The following is a 19,684-nucleotide window of genomic DNA, read 5'->3' on the forward strand; positions in this document are numbered from 1 at the left end:
AAAAATGTCATAGTATAGTAAGGCATAAAAAGGCATAAAAAGTCATACTATAGTAAGGCATGAAAAGTCATAAAAATGTCATAGTATAGTAAGGCATAAAAAGTCATAGTATAGTAAGGCATGAAAAGTCATAAAAACGTCATACTATAGTAAGGCATAAAAAGTCATAGTATAGTAAGGCATAAAAAGGCATAAAAAGGCATAAAAAGTCATAAAAACGACCTAGTATAGTAAGGCATGAAAAGTCATAAAAACGTCATATTATAGTAAGGCATAAAAACGTCATAGTATAGTAAGGCATAAAAAGTCATAAAAACGTCATAGTATAGTAAGGCATAAAAAGTCATAAAAACATAGTATAGTAAGGCATGAAAAGTCATAAAAATGTCATAGTATAGTAAGGCATAAAAAGTCATAATATAGTAAGACATAAAAAGTCATAAAAACATCATAGTATAGTAAGGCATGAAAAGTCATAAAAATGTCATAGTATAGTAAGGCATAAAAAGTCATAGTATAGTAAGACATGAAAAGTCATAAAAAAGTCATCGTATAGTAAGACATGAAAAGTCATAAAAAGTCATAAAAATGTCATAGTATAGTAAGGCATAAAAAGTCATAAAAATGACATAATATAGTAAGGCATGAAAAGTCATAAAAAGTCATAGTATAGTAAGGCATAAAAAGGCATAAAAAGGCATAAAAACGACCTAGTATAGTAAGGCATGAAAAGTCATAAAAACGTCATAGTATAGTAAGGCATGAAAAGTCATAAAAACGTCATACTATAGTAAGGCATAAAAAGTCATAGTATAGTAAGGCATAAAAAGTCATAAAAACGACCTAGTATAGTAAGGCATGAAAAGTCATAAAAACGCCATATTATAGTAAGGCATAAAAACGTCATAGTATAGTAAGGCATAAAAAGTCATAGTATAGTGAGGCATAAAAAGGCATAAAAAGTCATAGTATAGTAAGGCATGAAAAGTCATAAAAACGTCATAGTATAGTAAGGCATAAAAAGTCATAAAAACGACCTAGTATAGTAAGGCATAAAAAGTCATAAAAACGTCATAGTATAGTAAGTCATAAAAAGTCATAAAAACGACATAGTATAGTAAGCATAAAAAGTCATAGTATAATAAGGCATAAAAAGTCATAAAAACGTCATTGTATAGTAAGGCATAAAATGTCATAAAAACGTCATAGTATAATAAGGCATAAAAAGTCATAAAAATGTCATAGTATAGTAAGGCGTGAAAAGTCATAAAAACGACATAGTATAGTTAGGCATAAAAAGTCATAAAAACGTCATAGTATAGTGAGGCATAAAAAGTCATAGTATAGTAAGGCATAATATGAGACAGCACTAGGGATATGACCCTATTTGTTTTGGCCTGTTCATGCTTCCTGTGTCTTTTTCAGATACTTCCGGATGACTTGACTGACTTCACTTGAATGCAACCTATTTAAGCTGGGATATTCAAGATGGCCTTTCTTGCTCAGCATTCTTGGAAGACTGGTGCCGTCAAGGCACCCAATTTGATTTTGTTTGTTGTATGTTGTGTTTGGTCAAAGCGTGGTTTACGTGGGCTTTCATTTTCCTAGCACTCAATACCTACAATACACTACTGACTCCATGTTCTCTAGGTTGAATTGTGTGATCCTTATTAAATGTGTTTTTTTTTTTTTTTATGTTTCCTGTGTGGACCTCAATTCTTGGTTATGCTCCTAAATGAGTTGTACTAAAGACGTCAAAAAACATCAAAGTATAGTAAGGCGTAAAAAGGACATAGTACAGTAAAGCATGAAAAGGTCAGAAATATCATAGTATAGCAAGGCATAAAAAGTCGTAAAAAAGTCATAAAAATTTCATAGTATAGTAAAGCATAAAAAGTCATTAAAAAGTCATATTATAGAGTAAGGCATGAAAAGTCATAGTATAGTAAGGCATGAAAAGTGATAAAAACGTCATAGTATAGTAAGGCATAAAAAGTCAAAAAATATCATTGTATAGTGAGGCATAAAAAGTAATAAAAAGTCATAGTATAGTAAGGCATAAAGAGTCATAAAAACGTCATAGTATAGTAAGGCATAAAAAGTCATAGTATAGTAATGCATAAAAAGTCATAGTATAGTAAGGCATGAAAAGTCATAAAAAGTCAAAAAAGTCATAGTATAGTAAGGCATAAAATGTCATAAAAATGTCATAGTATAGTAAGGCATGAAAAGTCATAAAAACTACATAATATAGTAAGGCATAAAAAGTCATTAAAAAGTCATATTATAGTAAGGCATAAAAAGTCATAGTATAATAAGGCATAAAAAGTCATAAAAATGTCATAGTATAGTAAGGCATATAAAGTCATAAAAACGTCAGTATAGTAAGGCATGAAAAGTCATAAAAATGTCATAGTATAGTAAGGCATGAAAAGTCATAGTATAGTAAGGCATGAAAAGTCACAAAAAGGACATAGTATAGCAAGGCATAAAAAGTCATAAAAACATCATATTATAGTAAGGCAGAAAAAGTCATAGTATAGTAAGGCATGAAAAGTCATAAAAATGTCATAGTATAGTAAGGCATAAAAAGTCATAGTATAGTAAGGCATGAAAAGTCATAAAAAGTCAAAAAAGTCATAGTATAGTGAGGCATAAAAAGTCATAAAAATGTCATAGTATAGTAAGGCATGAAAAGTCATAAAAACTACATAATATAGTAAGGCATAAAAAGTCATAATATAGTAAGGCATAAAAAGTCATAGTATAATAAGGCATAAAAAGTCATAAAAATGTCATAGTATAGTAAGGCATATAAAGTCATAAAAACGTCAGTATAGTAAGGCATGAAAAGTCATAAAAATGTCATAGTATAGTAAGGCATGAAAAGTCATAGTATAGTAAGGCATGAAAAGTCATAAAAATGTCATAGTATAGTAAGGCATAAAAAGTCATAAAAACATCATAGTATAGTAAGGCAGAAAAAGTCATAGTATAGTAAGGCATGAAAAGTCATAAAAATGTCATAGTATAGTAAGGCATAAAAAGTCATAGTATAGTAAGACATGAAAAGTCATAAAAAAGTCATCGTATAGTAAGACATGAAAAGTCATAAAAATGTCATAGTATAGTAAGGCATAAAAAGTCATAAAAACGACATAATATAGTAAGGCATGAAAAGTCATAAAAAGTCATAGTATAGTAAGGCATAAAAAGTCATGAAAATGTCATAGTATAGTAAGGCATAAAAAGTCATAAAGAGTCATAGTATAGTAAGGCATAAAAAGTCATAGTATAGTAAGGCATAAAAAGTCATAAAAATTTCATAGTATAGTGATGCATGAAAAGTCATAAAAACGTCATTATAGTAAGACATAAAAAGTCATAGTATAGTAAGGCATAAAAAGTCATGAAAATGTCATAGTATAGTAAGGCATGAAAAGTCATGAAAATGTCATAGTATAGTAAGGCATAAAAAGTCATAAAAACGACATAACATAGTAAGGCATGAAAAGTCACAAAAAGGACATAGTATAGCAAGGCATAAAAAGTCAGAAAAACGTCATATTATAGTAAGGCAGAAAAAGTCATAGTATAGTAAGGCGTAAAAAGTCATAAAAAGTCATAGTATAGTAAGGCATAAAAAGTCATATTATAGTTAGGCATGAAAAGTCATAAAAAGTCATAGTATAGTAAGGCATAAAAAGTCATAGTATAGTAAGGCATGAAAAGTCATAAAAAGTCATAGTATATTAAGGCATGAAAAGTCATAAAAAGTAAAAAAAAGTCATAGTATAGTGAGGCATAAAAAGTCATAAAATTGTCATAGTATAGTAAGGCATGAAAAGTAATAAAAACGTCATAGTATAGTAAGGCATAAAATGTCATAAAAACGTCATAGTATAGTAAGGCATAAAAAGTCATAAAAACGACATAATATAGTAAGGCATAAAAAGTCATAGTATAGTAAGGCATAAAAAGTCATAGTATAATAAGGCATAAAATGTCATAAAAATGTCATATTATAGTAAGGCATAAAAAGTCATAGTATAGTAAGGCATAAAAAGTCATAAAAACGACGTAGTATAGTAAAGCATAAAAAGTCATAAAAAGTCATAGTATAGTAAGGCATAAAAAGTCATACTATAGTGAGGCATAAAAAGTCATAAACGTAATGGTATAGTAAAACCTAAAAAGTCGTAAAAAAGTCATAGTATATTAAGGCATGAAAAGTCATAAAAAGTCAAAAAAAGTCATAGTATAGTAAGGCATGAAAAGTAATAAAAACGTCATAGTATAGTAAGGCATAAAAAGTCATAAAAACGACATAGTATAGTAAGGCATAAAAAGTCATAAATACATCATAGTATAGTAAGGCATGAAAAGTCATAAAAATGTCATAGTATAGTAAGGCATAAAAAGTCATAGTATAATAAGGCATAAAAACTCATAAAAATGTCATAGTATAGTAAGACATGAAAAGTCATAAAAACGTCATAGTATAGTAAGGCATAAAACGTCATAGTATAGTAAGGCATAAAAAGTCATAAAAACGACATAGTATAGTCAGGCATGAAAAGTCATAAAAACATCATATTATAGTAAGGCATAAAAAGTCATAAAAACGTCATAGTATAGTAAGACATGAAAAGTCATAAAAATGTCATAGTATAGTAAGGCATAAAAAGTCATAGTATAGTAAGGCATAAAAAGTCATAGTATAATAAGGCATAAAATGTCATAAAAATGTCATATTATAGTAAGGCATAAAAAGTCATAGTATAGTAAGGCATAAAAAGTCATACTATAGTGAGGCATAAAAAGTCATATAAACGTAATGGTATAGTAAAACCTAAAAAGTCGTAAAAAAGTCATAGTATATTAAGGCATGAAAAGTCATAAAAAGTCATAAAAAGTCATAGTATAGTAAGGCATAAAAAGTCATAGTATAGTAAGGCATAAAAAGTCATTGTACGGTAAGGCATAAAAAGTCATAGTATAGTAAGGCATGAAAAGTCATAAAAAGTCATAGTATATTAAGGCATGAAAAGTCATAAAAAGTCAAAAAAGTCATAGTATAGTGAGGCATAAAAAGTCATAAAATTGTCATAGTATAGTAAGGCATGAAAAGTAATAAAAACGTCATAGTATAGTAAGGCATAAAATGTCATAAAAACGTCATAGTATAGTAAGGCATAAAAAGTCATAAAAACGACATAATATAGTAAGGCATAAAAAGTCATAGTATAGTAAGGCATAAAAAGTCATAGTATAATAAGGCATAAAATGTCATAAAAATGTCATATTATAGTAAGGCATAAAAAGTCATAGTATAGTAAGGCAAAAAAACGTCATAGTAAAGTAAGGCATAAAAAGTCGTAAAAAAGTCATAGTATAGTAAAGCATAAAAAGTCATAAAAAGTCATAGTATAGTAAGGCATAAAAAGTCATACTATAGTGAGGCATAAAAAGTCATAAACGTAATGGTATAGTAAAACCTAAAAAGTCGTAAAAAAGTCATAGTATATTAAGGCATGAAAAGTCATAAAAAGTCAAAAAAGTCATAGTATAGTAAGGCATGAAAAGTAATAAAAACGTCATAGTATAGTAAGGCATAAAAAGTCATAAAAAGTCATAAAAACGACATAGTATAGTAAGGCATAAAAAGTCATAAATACATCATAGTATAGTAAGGCATGAAAAGTCATAAAAATGTCATAGTATAGTAAGGCATAAAAAGTCATAGTATAATAAGGCATAAAAACTCATAAAAATGTCATAGTATAGTAAGACATGAAAAGTCATAAAAACGTCATAGTATAGTAAGGCATAAAAACGTCATAGTATAGTAAGGCATAAAAAGTCATAAAAACGACATAGTATAGTCAGGCATGAAAAGTCATAAAAACATCATATTATAGTAAGGCATAAAAAGTCATAAAAACGTCATAGTATAGTAAGACATGAAAAGTCATAAAAATGTCATAGTATAGTAAGGCATAAAAAGTCATAGTATAGTAAGGCATAAAAAGTCATAGTATAATAAGGCATAAAATGTCATAAAAATGTCATATTATAGTAAGGCATAAAAAGTCATAGTATAGTAAGGCATAAAAAGTCATACTATAGTGAGGCATAAAAAGTCATATAAACGTAATGGTATAGTAAAACCTAAAAAGTCGTAAAAAAGTCATAGTATATTAAGGCATGAAAAGTCATAAAAAGTCATAAAAAGTCATAGTATAGTAAGGCATAAAAAGTCATAGTATAGTAAGGCATAAAAAGTCATTGTACGGTAAGGCATAAAAAGTCATAGTATAGTAAGGCATGAAAAGTCATAAAAAGTCATAGTATATTAAGGCATGAAAAGTCATAAAAAGTCAAAAAAGTCATAGTATAGTGGGGCATAAAAAGTCATAAAATTGTCATAGTATAGTAAGGCATGAAAAGTAATAAAAACGTCATCGTATAGTAAGGCATAAAAAGTCATAAAAACGTCATTGTATAGTAAGGCATAAAAAGTCATAAAAACGACATAATATAGTAAGGCATAAAAAGTCATAGTATAGTAAGGCATAAAAAGTCATAGTATAATAAGGCATAAAATGTCATAAAAATGTCATAGTATAGTAAGGCATAAAAAGTCATAAAAACGTCATATTATAGTAAGGCATAAAAAGTCATAGTATAGTAAGGCATAAAAAGTCATAAAAACGACGTAGTATAGTAAAGCATAAAAAGTCATAAAAAGTCATAGTATAGTAAGGCATAAAAAGTCATAGTATAGTGAGGCATAAAAAGTCATAAAAACGACGTAGTATAGTAAAGCATAAAAAGTCATAGTATAGTAAGGTATAAAAAGTCATAGTATAGTGAGGCATAAAAAGTCATATAAACGTAATGGTATAGTAAAACCTAAAAAGTCGTAAAAAAGTCATAGTATATTAAGGCATGAAAAGTCATAAAAAGTCAAAAGTCATAGTATAGTGAGGCATAAAAAGTCATAAAAATGTCATAGTATAGTAAGGCATGAAAAGTCATTAAAATGTCATAGTATAGTAAGGCATAAAAAGTCATAGTATAGTAAGGCATAAAAAGTCATAAAAACGACCTAGTATAGTAAGGCATAAAAAGTCGTAAAAACGACCTAGTATAGTAAGGCATGAAAAGTCATAAAAACGCCATATTATAGTAAGGCAAAAAAACGTCATAGTATAGTAAGGCATAAAAAGTCATAAAAATGTCATAGTATAGTAGGGCATACAAATGTCATAGTATAGTAAGGCATAAAAAGTCATAGTATAGTGAGGCATAAAAAGTCATATAAACGTAATGGTATAGTACAACATAAAATGTCGTAAAAAATCATAGTATAGTAAGGGATAAAAAGTCATAAAAACATCATAGTATAGTAAGGCGTGAAAAGTCATAAAAACGTCATAGTCTAGTAAGGCATAAAAAGTCATAAAAACGACATAATATAGTAAGGCATAAAAAGTCATAGTATAGTAAGGCATAAAAAGTCATATAAACGTAATGGTATAGTAAAACCTAAAAAGTCGTAAAAAAGTCATAGTATAGCAAGGGATAAAAAGTCATAAAAACGTCATTATAGTAAGGCATGAAAAGTCATAAAAACGTCATAGTAAAGTAAGGCATAAAAAGTAATGAAAAGTCATAGTATAGTAAGGCATAAAAAGTCATAGTATAGTAAGGCATAAAAATTCATAAAATTGTCATAGTATAGTAAGGCATAAAAAGCCATAGTATAGTAAGGCATAAAATTTCAGAAAAACGTCATAGTATAGTAAGACATAAAAGGATTTAAACGTAATATTACAGTAAGGCATAACAAGTTAGAAAAACATAGAATAGTAAAGCATAAAAAGTCATAAAAACGTCATAGTATAGTAAGGCATAAAAACAATCTACTACACTAACATAAAAAAAAATAAAAAAATAAAAAAATAAAAAAACAGCAGGGCATAAAAAGTCGCAAAAATGTCATAGTATAGTAAGGCGCAAAAACGACATAGTATAGTAAAGCATAAAAACGTCATAGTATAGTAAGGCATAAAAAGTGGTAAAAACGACATAGTATAGTAAGGTATTAAAACGTCATAGTATACTAAGGCATAAAAAGTTGTAAAAACCATATAGTATGGGGTGTCGTCTAGCGTAGTGGTCTAAGCAGGCGCCCCATGTGTAGAAGCTACATTCCTCGCTCCAGTTGGCCCCGGTTCGAATCCTGCATCGGATGGCCTTTCGCTGCATGTCATTCCCCCTCTCTGCCTCCCCGTTTCCTGTCTCTCTCCACTATACTATCAAATAAAGGCATAAAAAGCCCAAAAAAATATACTTAAAAAAAAAGAAAAAAAGTCATAGTATAGTAAAGCATGAAAAGTCATAAAACCAACATAGTATAGAGAGGCATAAAAATGTCAAAAATGTCATAGTATACTAAGGTATAAAATCATAAAACGGCATAGTATAGCAGGGCATAAAAACTCGTAAAAACGACATAATATGGTAAGGCATAAAAATGTCATAGTAACATGTCCCTACCATCCATATGCAAACCTATGCCCTTGTATTAAACTATTAATAAATAATAACTAACAAAGTTTTTTTTGCGGTATTTTATGGGTTGTAAATGATTTAAAAATATGATGCTGGTTTATTGTTCCCACCTGCCTATACAGTAAATATTTAGGTGTGTGCATAAATGGAAATTAAGTCCCTGAGTTTAAATCTCAGACACTGATATGTTGATGCGTACACACAAAACTAATTGACATTTTCTTCTTTTGTGCACAGTCTTAAATTTTTTTAGTTTATATTCTGACTTACACTCCAATAGGCCCCATGCCGGGTCCTCCTCCACCATGAGGGATGCAGAAGGTTTTGTGAAGGTTCAGGTGAGACACATCAGAGCCGTAATCTCCAGGACGACACAAGCCCACCTGGAAGACAGGGCAAAGAAGAAAAAAAAAAAATTCAGAATCATCTGGCCACAATCTCTTTATAGGCGATTTTATGCTTCTGCATGGCCTCATTAATTTATGTGTGTTTTTAGATTAACTGTATTAATGCATTAATTACAATTCCACATTGAGTTTTTAAGCTCATAGCCTTGAATTTTGTTTAACTTAGTGATGAAGAGCGTTTTTTTACCCTGTTTATTATGAATAATTGTTGACCTGGCTTTAGTCTGCAAATCCCTAAAGTCACCTTCCAAAATTTATTATTTTAAGTCATGTGACTGGTTACTACATCTTAAAAGGTCAGACTTAAAAGTCAGACTTGCAGACCCTGCCCCCTCTGTCAGGGATTGGTGGTGGTTCATATTGGCGTAAAAACCCACCATCTGCATATTTTAGAGACCAAAGGTTATCTATTTACAGCATGATAGCACACATCTGTTAACATTTATTCTACTAGCCTTCCATTTTCACAAGTAATAATTTACTAGTGAACAGCATTTATATTTTTTACCCAGCGCATCAGAAATATTACGCTGCTGTTTCCTCTCTCACCTGAGCGTTCATGTTGGCACCATCCAGGTACACCTGGCCCCCATTCTCATGAATAAGATCACATACATCTCTGATCTGCTCCTCGAACACACCAAAGGTGGAGGGGTAGGTGATCATCATGGCCGCCAAGCTCGCCTTGTGTTTATCCACCTGTGAGAGGCGGCAGGAGTTTGAAGAGAAAAAATATTCATTAAAAATACAATATGGAGGGGCACCCTAGGAAAACCACCACCAACTGGGTTCACATAAAGCTGGAGACCTTTGTTAAAAGACATTCCCATTTCTCTTCTCCCTGATTTCCTGTCATGTCTCTGCTGTCAAAAAATGAAGGCATAAACGAATCCTTAAAACATAATGGAAGTCTCATGATTCACAGTCAGTCTTGTTATGTCAGAGAAAATCTGACCTCCAACCTCTGTATTGTGATATGATAAATATAAAAGAACATTAATACCTGTTGATTCTTGACTGTTGATTAATAATTTGTACTTGAATTCAAAGCTGCCATATATGTGTTCATTCAATTTCATCACATTAAAACCAAACTGTAGTAGAGAATTATGGACTGTCAAACCATCTTTGGTTCGTCAATTAATGACTCAGAAACTCTCCAGTTACCTACCACGGCCTTCTCTGTGCATGATTGATCACTCTCTACATAAATCATTCAATTGAGAGTTCCTAAGTGGTGGATTAGATATGAAAATTAAAACTGTACACAAAGTAGCCAATAAAAGGCTTGTTAAAGTTTATAGTGGTCAGCTACAGTCTGTGAGCACTCCAACACTAAAGACTGAATAATTATGGATTATGGTCAAAGAGGCTGATATTATCCTGAATTTTAGGGTCAAGCTCCAGACACAGCAGATCCTTCATATCACATAATGCAACTCAATAGCATAACGCAGACTCTCTCACGATTTCAAGCCCAGCCTGATATGATCCTTGTAATATATCATACATTACACAGCGGCTTCCACAGTCTGAAAAGTAAATTGATCCTCATGTGTAAAACCAGTAGGGAAACAACAGTTCAATCCTCACCAGGGACTTGAGGTGTGCCATGTCAATGTTGCCATCCTTGTCCACCTCCACCACCTGAACTTTCATGCCAGCCATCTGAGCACTGGCTGGGTTGGTGCCATGGGCTGATTTGGGGATCAGACAGACCTGGAGCAAAAAGGAAAAATGTCAGGTTGCAGGACAGAGGGTGAGCTCCAAATACCTGGATAAGCAAAGTAGATAAGACAGAGCATTGTGATGTATTTTTAGCGTGGGTTGTAAATTATGCTTTAATTCAGTGTGTGTAAAAACCTTATATTCCAGTATACTGTCAGGCTATGACTGCAGGATAACCTCTCACTGACAAGGAACAAAAGAGCAGAACATCCTCAGATTAAGTCAGGATGTTGATATATTAAACCCACAGGATTTGTGGGGACTAAGTCCAAAGAAATCGAGCTTTCAACAATAAAAAGGTGAATTATTATTATTATTGTTATAATTAACATCCTTGAGTGAGTTTAAATCTAACGATGCTGATTTGTACAGAAAGAAGATCCAAAGAAAGCCACGGGCAGACATTTTAAAGTCAAAATATATTAAGTTCAAAATCAAAAACAGGTAACAGGTGGTGGCTTAGCCTCTTTATTGTTAATAAATACCAAGTATACTGCAGAATTAATAATAATAAATACTGTCTTTATATAAAAAGAGCAAGGCTTTTAAGGGCTCAGTCTGTGTGTGGAAATACTGTAACTTTTTGGTTGAATTTTGAGTCAACTCCCTCCAATGAGACTAATGTGTAACCTGCCTTCAGGTCACTAATTGATTTTATCCCTTATTAGGATGACACTTCTGACATTTTGCAACAGTTACACAAGGAAACTGGGGCACTTAGTCCGGTGGGTTGGGTAACTTTGACAAATGACTGGCTGGGAAAGCCTGCTGAGGCCGTCACACCAGAGACTTGCGGTTATCAAAGTCTTGAAACCTCCAAATATGGAATCTTGAAAGCAGTTAACCTACAGTGCGATCAGTGTTTTCAGCCCCTTTGTTTGCACAAACGGTTGTTAGTTTGGACCTTGACTGTTTCAAGGGATCAGGCCACTATCTAAGATGTACTTATGAGGGAGCTATTAAAAAAGGCCAAATAACAGTACAAGACAAAAATACCTGCGTCAGCCAGTCTTTAATCTGAGGGGGCGTCTTATCTCGCCTTGTCCTTGAGCTACTACCAATCAGCATGGAATTTCTAACCAGCATACCTGAAATCTTTTGTAGCCCTGAACAATAAACGTAACTGATCCTTACATATCAGCCCCGTATCTGTGGCCAAATTGATAGAACATATGTCTAAGAATAGCACAGAGATTATTGCTTTGTTACTTTTAGACCTCACATCCTTTTGAAAAACGGGAGGGTTTTAATGTTTCACTTTTAATTGGGTTTGTGTTTTGGGACACTCTTATTTGCTTCATTTGCTTTCTTCCTGAGATTTGGATCACAGGACTGATACCACCTGGCATCCTATTTAATGCACAGACATGAAGGCCATGTTTGTCTTCTCATCAATTCTCGGCTAGAATGCAAATAAGCGCATTTCCCAAAATGTCTAACTATTCCTTTAATTATATTTTGCTCCAAATTTGTTAAGTGAACATGGTTTTAATCCTAACATTCCTTTGTGTTACTCGTTTGCAGTGCAGATAATCTGGAAAATGAAACCTATTCAATCAAACACATGCTGGGTAACAGAGTCACTAAAAGCCTGAAGTGTTATTAAATCTTATCAACTTCAACATAACACTAATTCAAACTGATGATGGCATGACTGAAGCGCAAGTGGACTTTTTTTTCTCTCTCTCAACAGCAGCACACTTACACTTCTGGAGCTCTCTCCCTTTGAGTTCAGGTACGCTTTTATGGCAGCCAGGCCAGCATATTCTCCCTGAGCACCACTGGAAGACAAGGCAAACACACCACAGTCATGTATCTCACACACAAACACGCACGCAAACATCCTTACCTCAGCACAGTTCAAAGACCAGTCTGCAGACATTACCAAAAGGGGACAGAATGGAGCATGGTGTGCTATTCATAAACCCAATGCTACTGGTACGTGGTGATAGACACACAATGTAGGTGTGTGCCTTATTGGCTTTTCCACACCCAATCAGAGTTGTGTTAACACCTCAAGCTAAGCACATATGCATAATTAACAATAACAGGTTGCTAAAATCTTGAGCAAAGGGTGACAAACCTCTAAATCCAGCATTACTAAAATCACATATACTACAGGTTATAAGGTCAGAACAGTTGACTAATGAAGTCACTTTCATTAAACTTTAAGTAAAAGACAAAAAAATTATAATTTTATTAAAATTATTTAAGAAGGGCACAATGCCTTACAATAATGTCTTTTAAGACTAAGAGTCTACAGTCATGCTAGCAGTTCTGTGAGGTACAATAGTGCTTTCAGCAAAATGCTAATGTTAACATTCTCACAATGGCAATGCTAATATGCTGAGCAGGTATAATGTTTACCATGTTCTTACTTTAGCACATTAGCATGCTAACAGTTGCAGCTGAGGCCAAAGGAAATGCCATTCATTTAGCAGGTATTTCATCATACATCAAAGTATTGGACAAATTAAACTTTTCACCTGATGGGGCCGCTACATGGAGAGTGAAAGAATCACCAAAGTTGTTACAAACCATTCTGCAGTTTAACATTAGCAATTCGAATGGGTTGCAATTCATTAATCGTTGTGGGTTAATGCTTAGATTTTTTTAGGGGCCAAAGTGGTGGACAAACCAAATCTGCCATACCTGGAGCCATAACACTAGCATGAATAAAATTAACATCCATTATCATTAATATTTTTGTATAAGAATTGTTTAGAGCTAAAAGTCAGGGACTAGGATCCTGGTGAGTTCATGAAGACTTAATGATATGTGCTAACATTTAGGTGCTGGCATGAATAGCATTAAATAAAAGTCTGTGCTGCAACCTACCTGTTTGGCTGGAAGGAGATCTTGTCATAGCCTGTCACCTCACAGAGGTCCCTCTCCAGCTGTCTGAAAAGTGTCTGGTAGCCCTCAGCCTGATCCAGAGGCACGAAGGGGTGGATGTTGGCAAACTCCCTCCAGGTGATGGGCTAAAGAAGAAGGGGACAACAGTGAGCTGGAAGGAGTAGCAAGAACTTTCCAAAGCTACTTCGTGTAGGTTTTGAGGATATCCAATTTTTTCTGAAGATGTCTTCAGATCTACTGAATTACTCACCATGAGTTCTGAAGAACTATTTAGTTTCATGGTGCAGGAGCCCTGAAGAATAAAACAACATTTTACCACCACCCAAATCTCACATATGGTGTGATTTGAATTTCAACTTCATTGCAAATCTGAATGTCTTGTTATTAGGTAGCACTAACCAGTGGTATCATGCTGTGCACCAAAGAGATGTCCTTGTTCTCCAGGCGCTTCATGTATCGCACAATGTTGGTCTCAGAGTGATAACTGGAGACAAAGATTAACCAGAAAGACAGGAGTAGGTTTAACTGATGGCATATTATTCAATTATCAATCTTGAGTGTCAGTTAATTTCAAGCAAAATTGGCACCTGTATGCTGCTTACTAAGTGCAGGAAGTTTGACAAAGAATTGTTTTTCAAGTAAAGTACTGTGCAACAGTCAGAGTTATAGAGAACTATCTTCAGTGACAAGAAGAGCAAAGATTCCTGCAGCAGTGGGTCTGGCTCCCACAGAGCCCTGATCTCAACATCATCAAGTCGGTCTGGGAGGACACTGAAGAACCCAAGACATCCTAAATACACAGAGGAACTGAGGAAAGCTCTCCAAGATGCCTGGAAAAACCCACATACCAGGTACCTCGAAATGCTAAACCGAAGTGTCGGTGTAGGGTGATTTAGTTTTTTCTTGATTACTGCACTTTCTATGAATTATGGCATTATTTTTGAAAGCATCCTCACTTTACATTAAGCGCCTAAACCTTTTGCACAGTACTGTAAATCACAATGATTATGTCAGAGAGTAACGTGAGGACTTAAGACATTTGAAGCCCTGATACCAGACTGTCATTATGGCAGTAATAAAGATATTATGATCCACTTTTAGCTGCCTGCAGAGTGGCTTGTGTTGCCACTAAGGCTCTTATTTTTCAACTATTGAAAACCCATTTCTACTGCAGAAAGAATTTGTTTGAATGAAATAAAATGTTGAATGAAAAAAACCCACTAAATTCTTAGTCTATCAGGAACAGCACAGCCTTTATCTTGTGTATTAAATTAAACCAGATCTTGAATGGCTGCAATAGGACAAATAATAATAATAATAATAGAAAAGATAATTAAGTACTTAAAATGCTTTGAAGCAAATCAACCCGTTTGTTACACCACAAACAGAAACAGATTAAAACACCAGTAGTAAGCAGACAGCTAGCTATCAAACAACTAGCACTGAAAAGACTGACAAAAAAACACCATTTGCGTCAGTTATGTAATGTAGTGATTATGGAAGTAATAAAACAGCTTTAAAATCAGCGGCATGTTTGGCAAGTGCAACTGTGTTTTCTGATATTTGTAGCCCAACATGTCATAAAGGCATAAACACAGTATCACATTTGTGCAATGTGTTATCATTGCTTTAATGCTATACTATGGGCTATAGGTGTTGTAAATTCACTGGGAAAACCAACCTGTTAAAGACCTGGTGTAAGAGGTACTTGCTTGTCCTCTTGAAAGGACTTCCCATTATACCCTTCACCCGCTCACCCATCTTCTCAGCGATCAGCTCCTGGAAATTTTAGCATTTCAAATTAAAGCAGATGGTGCTTTAATCTAAAGCTACCTCTATAAATAATAATAATCACTATGCTGACCAGATGAAACTGCTAACTTAATGACAACAGATAAAATATCAATGAACAGTGAGTGAATAACAATCAACGTACAGCTGATGATTCACAGCCAAAGACCCAGAGCAAGTCGTCCAAGTCCCTCTCAGTCACCGTCTCATCTATAGAGACACCCAGCTGTTGAGATAAAAACATTTTAAATCTTCATATCTTTTCCACAACACTAGACAATAAGACAATTTAAAAAAAAAACATGAAAAAAATTCAATAAAATAGGTTAAAAAAAATTTTAATTTTAAAATCAGAAACTGAAATTTCTTTGCACAGTGACAGGTACCGTCAGATTTGTTGTGATTGATCCCTTACATGTATTTTAGTGGAGTTGTTATAAAGAATTGACAGAAATTAAGTGCATGTAAGTTTCCTTTGCTCTTGTTTTTTGTGCAGCATGTTCACTTCTGCTACTTGAACACATTTCTCCGTATTTAATGATAGGACTGTAGGTGGCTGTGGCTCAGGAGGTAGAGTGGGCCGACCACAAACCGGAAGGTGGGTGGTTTGATGCCCGGCTCCTCCGGTCCACATGTCGAAGCATCCTTTGGCAACATGCCAAACTCCAAATTGCCCTCAATGTGCCCTCTAAGAAAAAGCCCAGTATGCGCTAAAAACAAGTGCTGTATCAAAGTGTAATCCATTTATCATTTATTTAGGATTAAAGATTAGATCCAATTAACAGAAATGCTAGATAGTTCTGAAAATAACTTTTAAAAAACTAGTTAACATTACAGGTGGTTTACCACAACATTCATTCTGAATTAAAGCATTACCTCCCACTTTGGCTTGAAAATGAGAGTAAAAGGTGAGTAGCAGGTGCCCAAAGCCAATGTGAATGTGTCACCACAGATGGTTGAGAAATAAATTATTTTTTACCTGCTAGGTAATTAAAGGTTCTCATGACTTGGTGTGTGTCAGTAAAGGGAGAGTCGTTTCTAACTCATTCATTTAAAAAAAAAAAAAAGGTATGGTGCGTATCTATTTGTGTCGTTACCTTGTCATGCTGCAACAATGGCAAAACATTCCTTGGAAATTCCAACAAAAACAAATGTTCCACCCAAACGTCTGCGATCCCGTTATCAGTTAGAAGGTTGCTAAACCACCAAGACCAATAATTAATTCTCACCACTCCCTCAGTGTAGACTCGCAGATTTATCTGCCTCTGCACGGCTCTCTCCAAGATGTCCTTGGCCGCCACGCTACAGTTGATCTTCAAAGTGTCGAAGAACATCTCGCAGTGCAGCCGGTGTCCTGCTCTCTTCAGACCTGAAACAAAGCGTTGGCGGTCAGCCGTTACAGAGGACACATTGTTACAATGGATAAATAACTGAATAAACAGGTTAATCTATTCATGGAGGGTGGAACTGGATTTTTTCACTGTGAATTAATGATGACTGTTCAAGCATATATTCAATCATTCATGTATCGTCAGATGTAGACAAAACTTGAAATGATGACATAACTCACCACAAACTGAGATTTTACAACAGGGAGAGCACCATTATATCAATCAATTTTTTTTTTCTCTTTCATCACTTGTAGTATCATAGATTGATGAGATGTACACTTCTAACGCAAACTGGAGTAAATGACTACTTCCAGAAAATGATCCTGCTTCTGAATCAATTCAGGCTGGATTTCAAGTAAAAAACAAAACAAAAAAACAATGTCTACCTTCAGCAAGGATCAGAGCAGCATTGTGTGTCCTCTCAGCGATGTGTTTGAGTCCCTGCGGACCATGATACAATGCATACATAGCAGCCATGTTGGCCAGCAGAGCCTAAGAGGATGAACAACAGATGAAAATTAGTTTGACCAAAAAAAAAACAGAAAGAAAGTAAGAAATCTGTAAGAAAACAAAAGAAAAAAAAGAAACACATTCTCCCATAATGGTTGTTCAAAATCTTTTCAGGCAAGCCTGGTCATACCTGAGCAGTGCAGATGTTGCTGGTTGCTTTGTCTCTGCGGATGTGCTGCTCTCTGGTCTGCAAAGCAAGCCTATACACTTCCTTACCAGCTGCGTCCCTGAAATGTAAATGTATGTTTTTTATGCCGTCCGCAAAGGAAGATTTTGAGTTTCTTCCACTGGTGTTAATATGAAGCCCTGTCACAGGAAATAAAGTGTTAAGTCTTACCTGGTGACACCAACCATCCTGCCAGGCATCATCCGGACCAGGCTGTCTTTAACAGCGAAGAACGCAGCGTGTGGACCGCCGTAGCAGAGAGGGACCCCAAACCTTTGGGAGCTGCCCAATGCGACATCAACACCAAACTCCCCGGGAGGACGCAGCACGCAGAGAGCCAGCAGATCCGAGGCACAGCAAGCCAGGGCCTAAACAGGGAAAGAAATATGAAGCGAACCATGGTATTGTATGTGGTCATAAAAAAGACTTACACTGGCAATGACAGTTTTGTACAACCATAATCAATGATGAAAAAAATTTACTAAAACTAACTGTAGCCTGACAAATCTTGATACTAGATTATAACACATCCCAGTCTTCTGACTAAAGATTCACAAAGCCAATTCTTCCATGTAAATATACAGCTGTGTCATCAGTGTAAAACTTTAGGAGGAGCTGTGGTGAAAAGAGACATCCAATTGCTTTCTTGAGACACCTTGACAATGAAATTTGAATACTGGACATGGATGCTTCACATTACATCATTTTGGGCATTAAGGATGAAATAATAAAACAGTTAACTTCTGAACTTTTGGTTGATATTTTCAACCACCAATTTGTAAGGTTACTTAAAAGTCACACTCATGATGCTTTTAACTTGCTTTATGTTTGTGGGAACTTTCTCTTACCCCTCCTTTGTGTGCACGGTCCACAAGGGCAGTGAAGTCTTCCACCCTGCCATCAGTGTCTGGATACTGGAAGAGCACGCCACTCACATCCTTCCCACTGAAGTCCATCTCATGAGGCAGCTTCAGCACCGTTTTTACCCCAATGTAGCTGCAGGAGAGAAGTCAAAGCTTGAAGGTACTTCATACAATAAACTATGTCACATTTTTGAGTTTTGACAGGAGACCTTATACACTTAATGTGCATGTGAGGTACATACTTTGCCCTGGTCTGCACCACAGCAATGGTCTGAGGATGGCAACGTGGGTCAATGTAGAAAGTTCGTCTTTTGTTCTGTCTGTGAGAGTTAAGCACAAATAACTGGTCAGAGAGACTAAAATGCTGTAACTCAAGACCTGTTAGGCAACAAACAAATGATATCTTGAATTGAACCAAGTCTATTCTTGTTTAATTTTCTTCTAGTAGCACAGAAACAGTCTGCAGAGGCCTAAACATTAAGTCACTTGTATGACTGACCACTTAGAAATTGAAGTTTCTTCTGCTGCTGCATCTAATGCAAATTTACTTTGCTTGCTTAGTTTCTTTTGTGGCTAATGTGTAACAGTAATTATCTTTAATTCATAAAAAGATTGTTCTCCACGTGATCTTGTAAATACCTGTGGCACAGTTGCATGGCCTCAGCAGCAGCCGTTCCCTCATCGAGCAGGGAGGCGTTGGCCACAGGCATTCCTGTGATGTCACAGATCATGGTCTGGTAGTTGAGGAGCGACTCCAGGCGACCCTGAGAGACCTCGGGCTGGTAAGGAGTGTACTGAGTCACCCTGAGAACAAGACGCAAGCTATGAATCAGCAGAGCAAGTCTGGACATGAGGACAATGGCACAAAGTTGGTAGTATTCAAAGAGCCGAGACAGGACAGTGGGACGCATTGTAATTCTCCCCCGATCCTGGGATTTTGGAAAAAATGTGGGCAAGGACTGTTGGTTTGGTTTTGGGTCAAAGAAAATCTTTGCATGTGAGAAGTAAATCATCAGATCTCACATGAGTAAAATCTCAAGTCACACAGCTTCCTATTAAAGTCACGTTACTGGGCACCACAGCAATTTACCTTTAAATGAGAAACCAAACCTTATGAATAAACATCATTAGTTATCTGTGACCGAATCAGAGGAAAAAAAAGAAAAACAAGCTTTTGGCACTTTCAAATCCCCGTAAATTTTCTCCTGAGGGAAGGTCACCTGAGGTGACGCACTCACCAGCCTGCATTCTCCAGGAGATTGCGTTGGATGGGCGGCGGGACTGAGCAGTTGTAGTAGCCCATGCCGATGTAGGACCTCCACACTTTGTTCTTTGATGCAATCTTCTGTAAAGACTCCAGAATCTCATTCTCACCTGTAAAATAATTAAAGC

At 34.8% G+C, this 19,684-nt stretch overlaps 1 protein-coding gene across 1 annotated transcript in view; it reads right to left on the bottom strand.

The window, feature by feature from the left end:
• The window catches only part of gldc (glycine dehydrogenase (decarboxylating)), a 47,407-nt gene that overhangs the window by 23,643 nt on the left and 4,080 nt on the right, over positions 1–19,684 (bottom strand). The window contains exons 3-19 of the mRNA XM_056375547.1: positions 19,531–19,666; positions 18,932–19,096; positions 18,535–18,612; positions 18,278–18,425; positions 17,601–17,797; positions 17,394–17,490; positions 17,140–17,245; positions 16,592–16,731; positions 15,508–15,588; positions 15,253–15,350; positions 13,971–14,055; positions 13,822–13,863; positions 13,554–13,696; positions 12,421–12,496; positions 10,581–10,706; positions 9,537–9,686; positions 8,851–8,963 (exon numbers count right to left, since the gene is read on the bottom strand). Of these exons, the coding sequence (XP_056231522.1) occupies positions 8,851–8,963; positions 9,537–9,686; positions 10,581–10,706; positions 12,421–12,496; positions 13,554–13,696; positions 13,822–13,863; positions 13,971–14,055; positions 15,253–15,350; positions 15,508–15,588; positions 16,592–16,731; positions 17,140–17,245; positions 17,394–17,490; positions 17,601–17,797; positions 18,278–18,425; positions 18,535–18,612; positions 18,932–19,096; positions 19,531–19,666 (1,981 nt within the window). The remainder of the gene's footprint in view (positions 1–8,850; positions 8,964–9,536; positions 9,687–10,580; positions 10,707–12,420; positions 12,497–13,553; positions 13,697–13,821; positions 13,864–13,970; positions 14,056–15,252; positions 15,351–15,507; positions 15,589–16,591; positions 16,732–17,139; positions 17,246–17,393; positions 17,491–17,600; positions 17,798–18,277; positions 18,426–18,534; positions 18,613–18,931; positions 19,097–19,530; positions 19,667–19,684) is intronic.

Source organism: Seriola aureovittata, chromosome 5 (genome assembly GCF_021018895.1).
Source record: "Seriola aureovittata isolate HTS-2021-v1 ecotype China chromosome 5, ASM2101889v1, whole genome shotgun sequence".
Classification (NCBI taxonomy): domain Eukaryota; kingdom Metazoa; phylum Chordata; class Actinopteri; order Carangiformes; family Carangidae; genus Seriola; species Seriola aureovittata.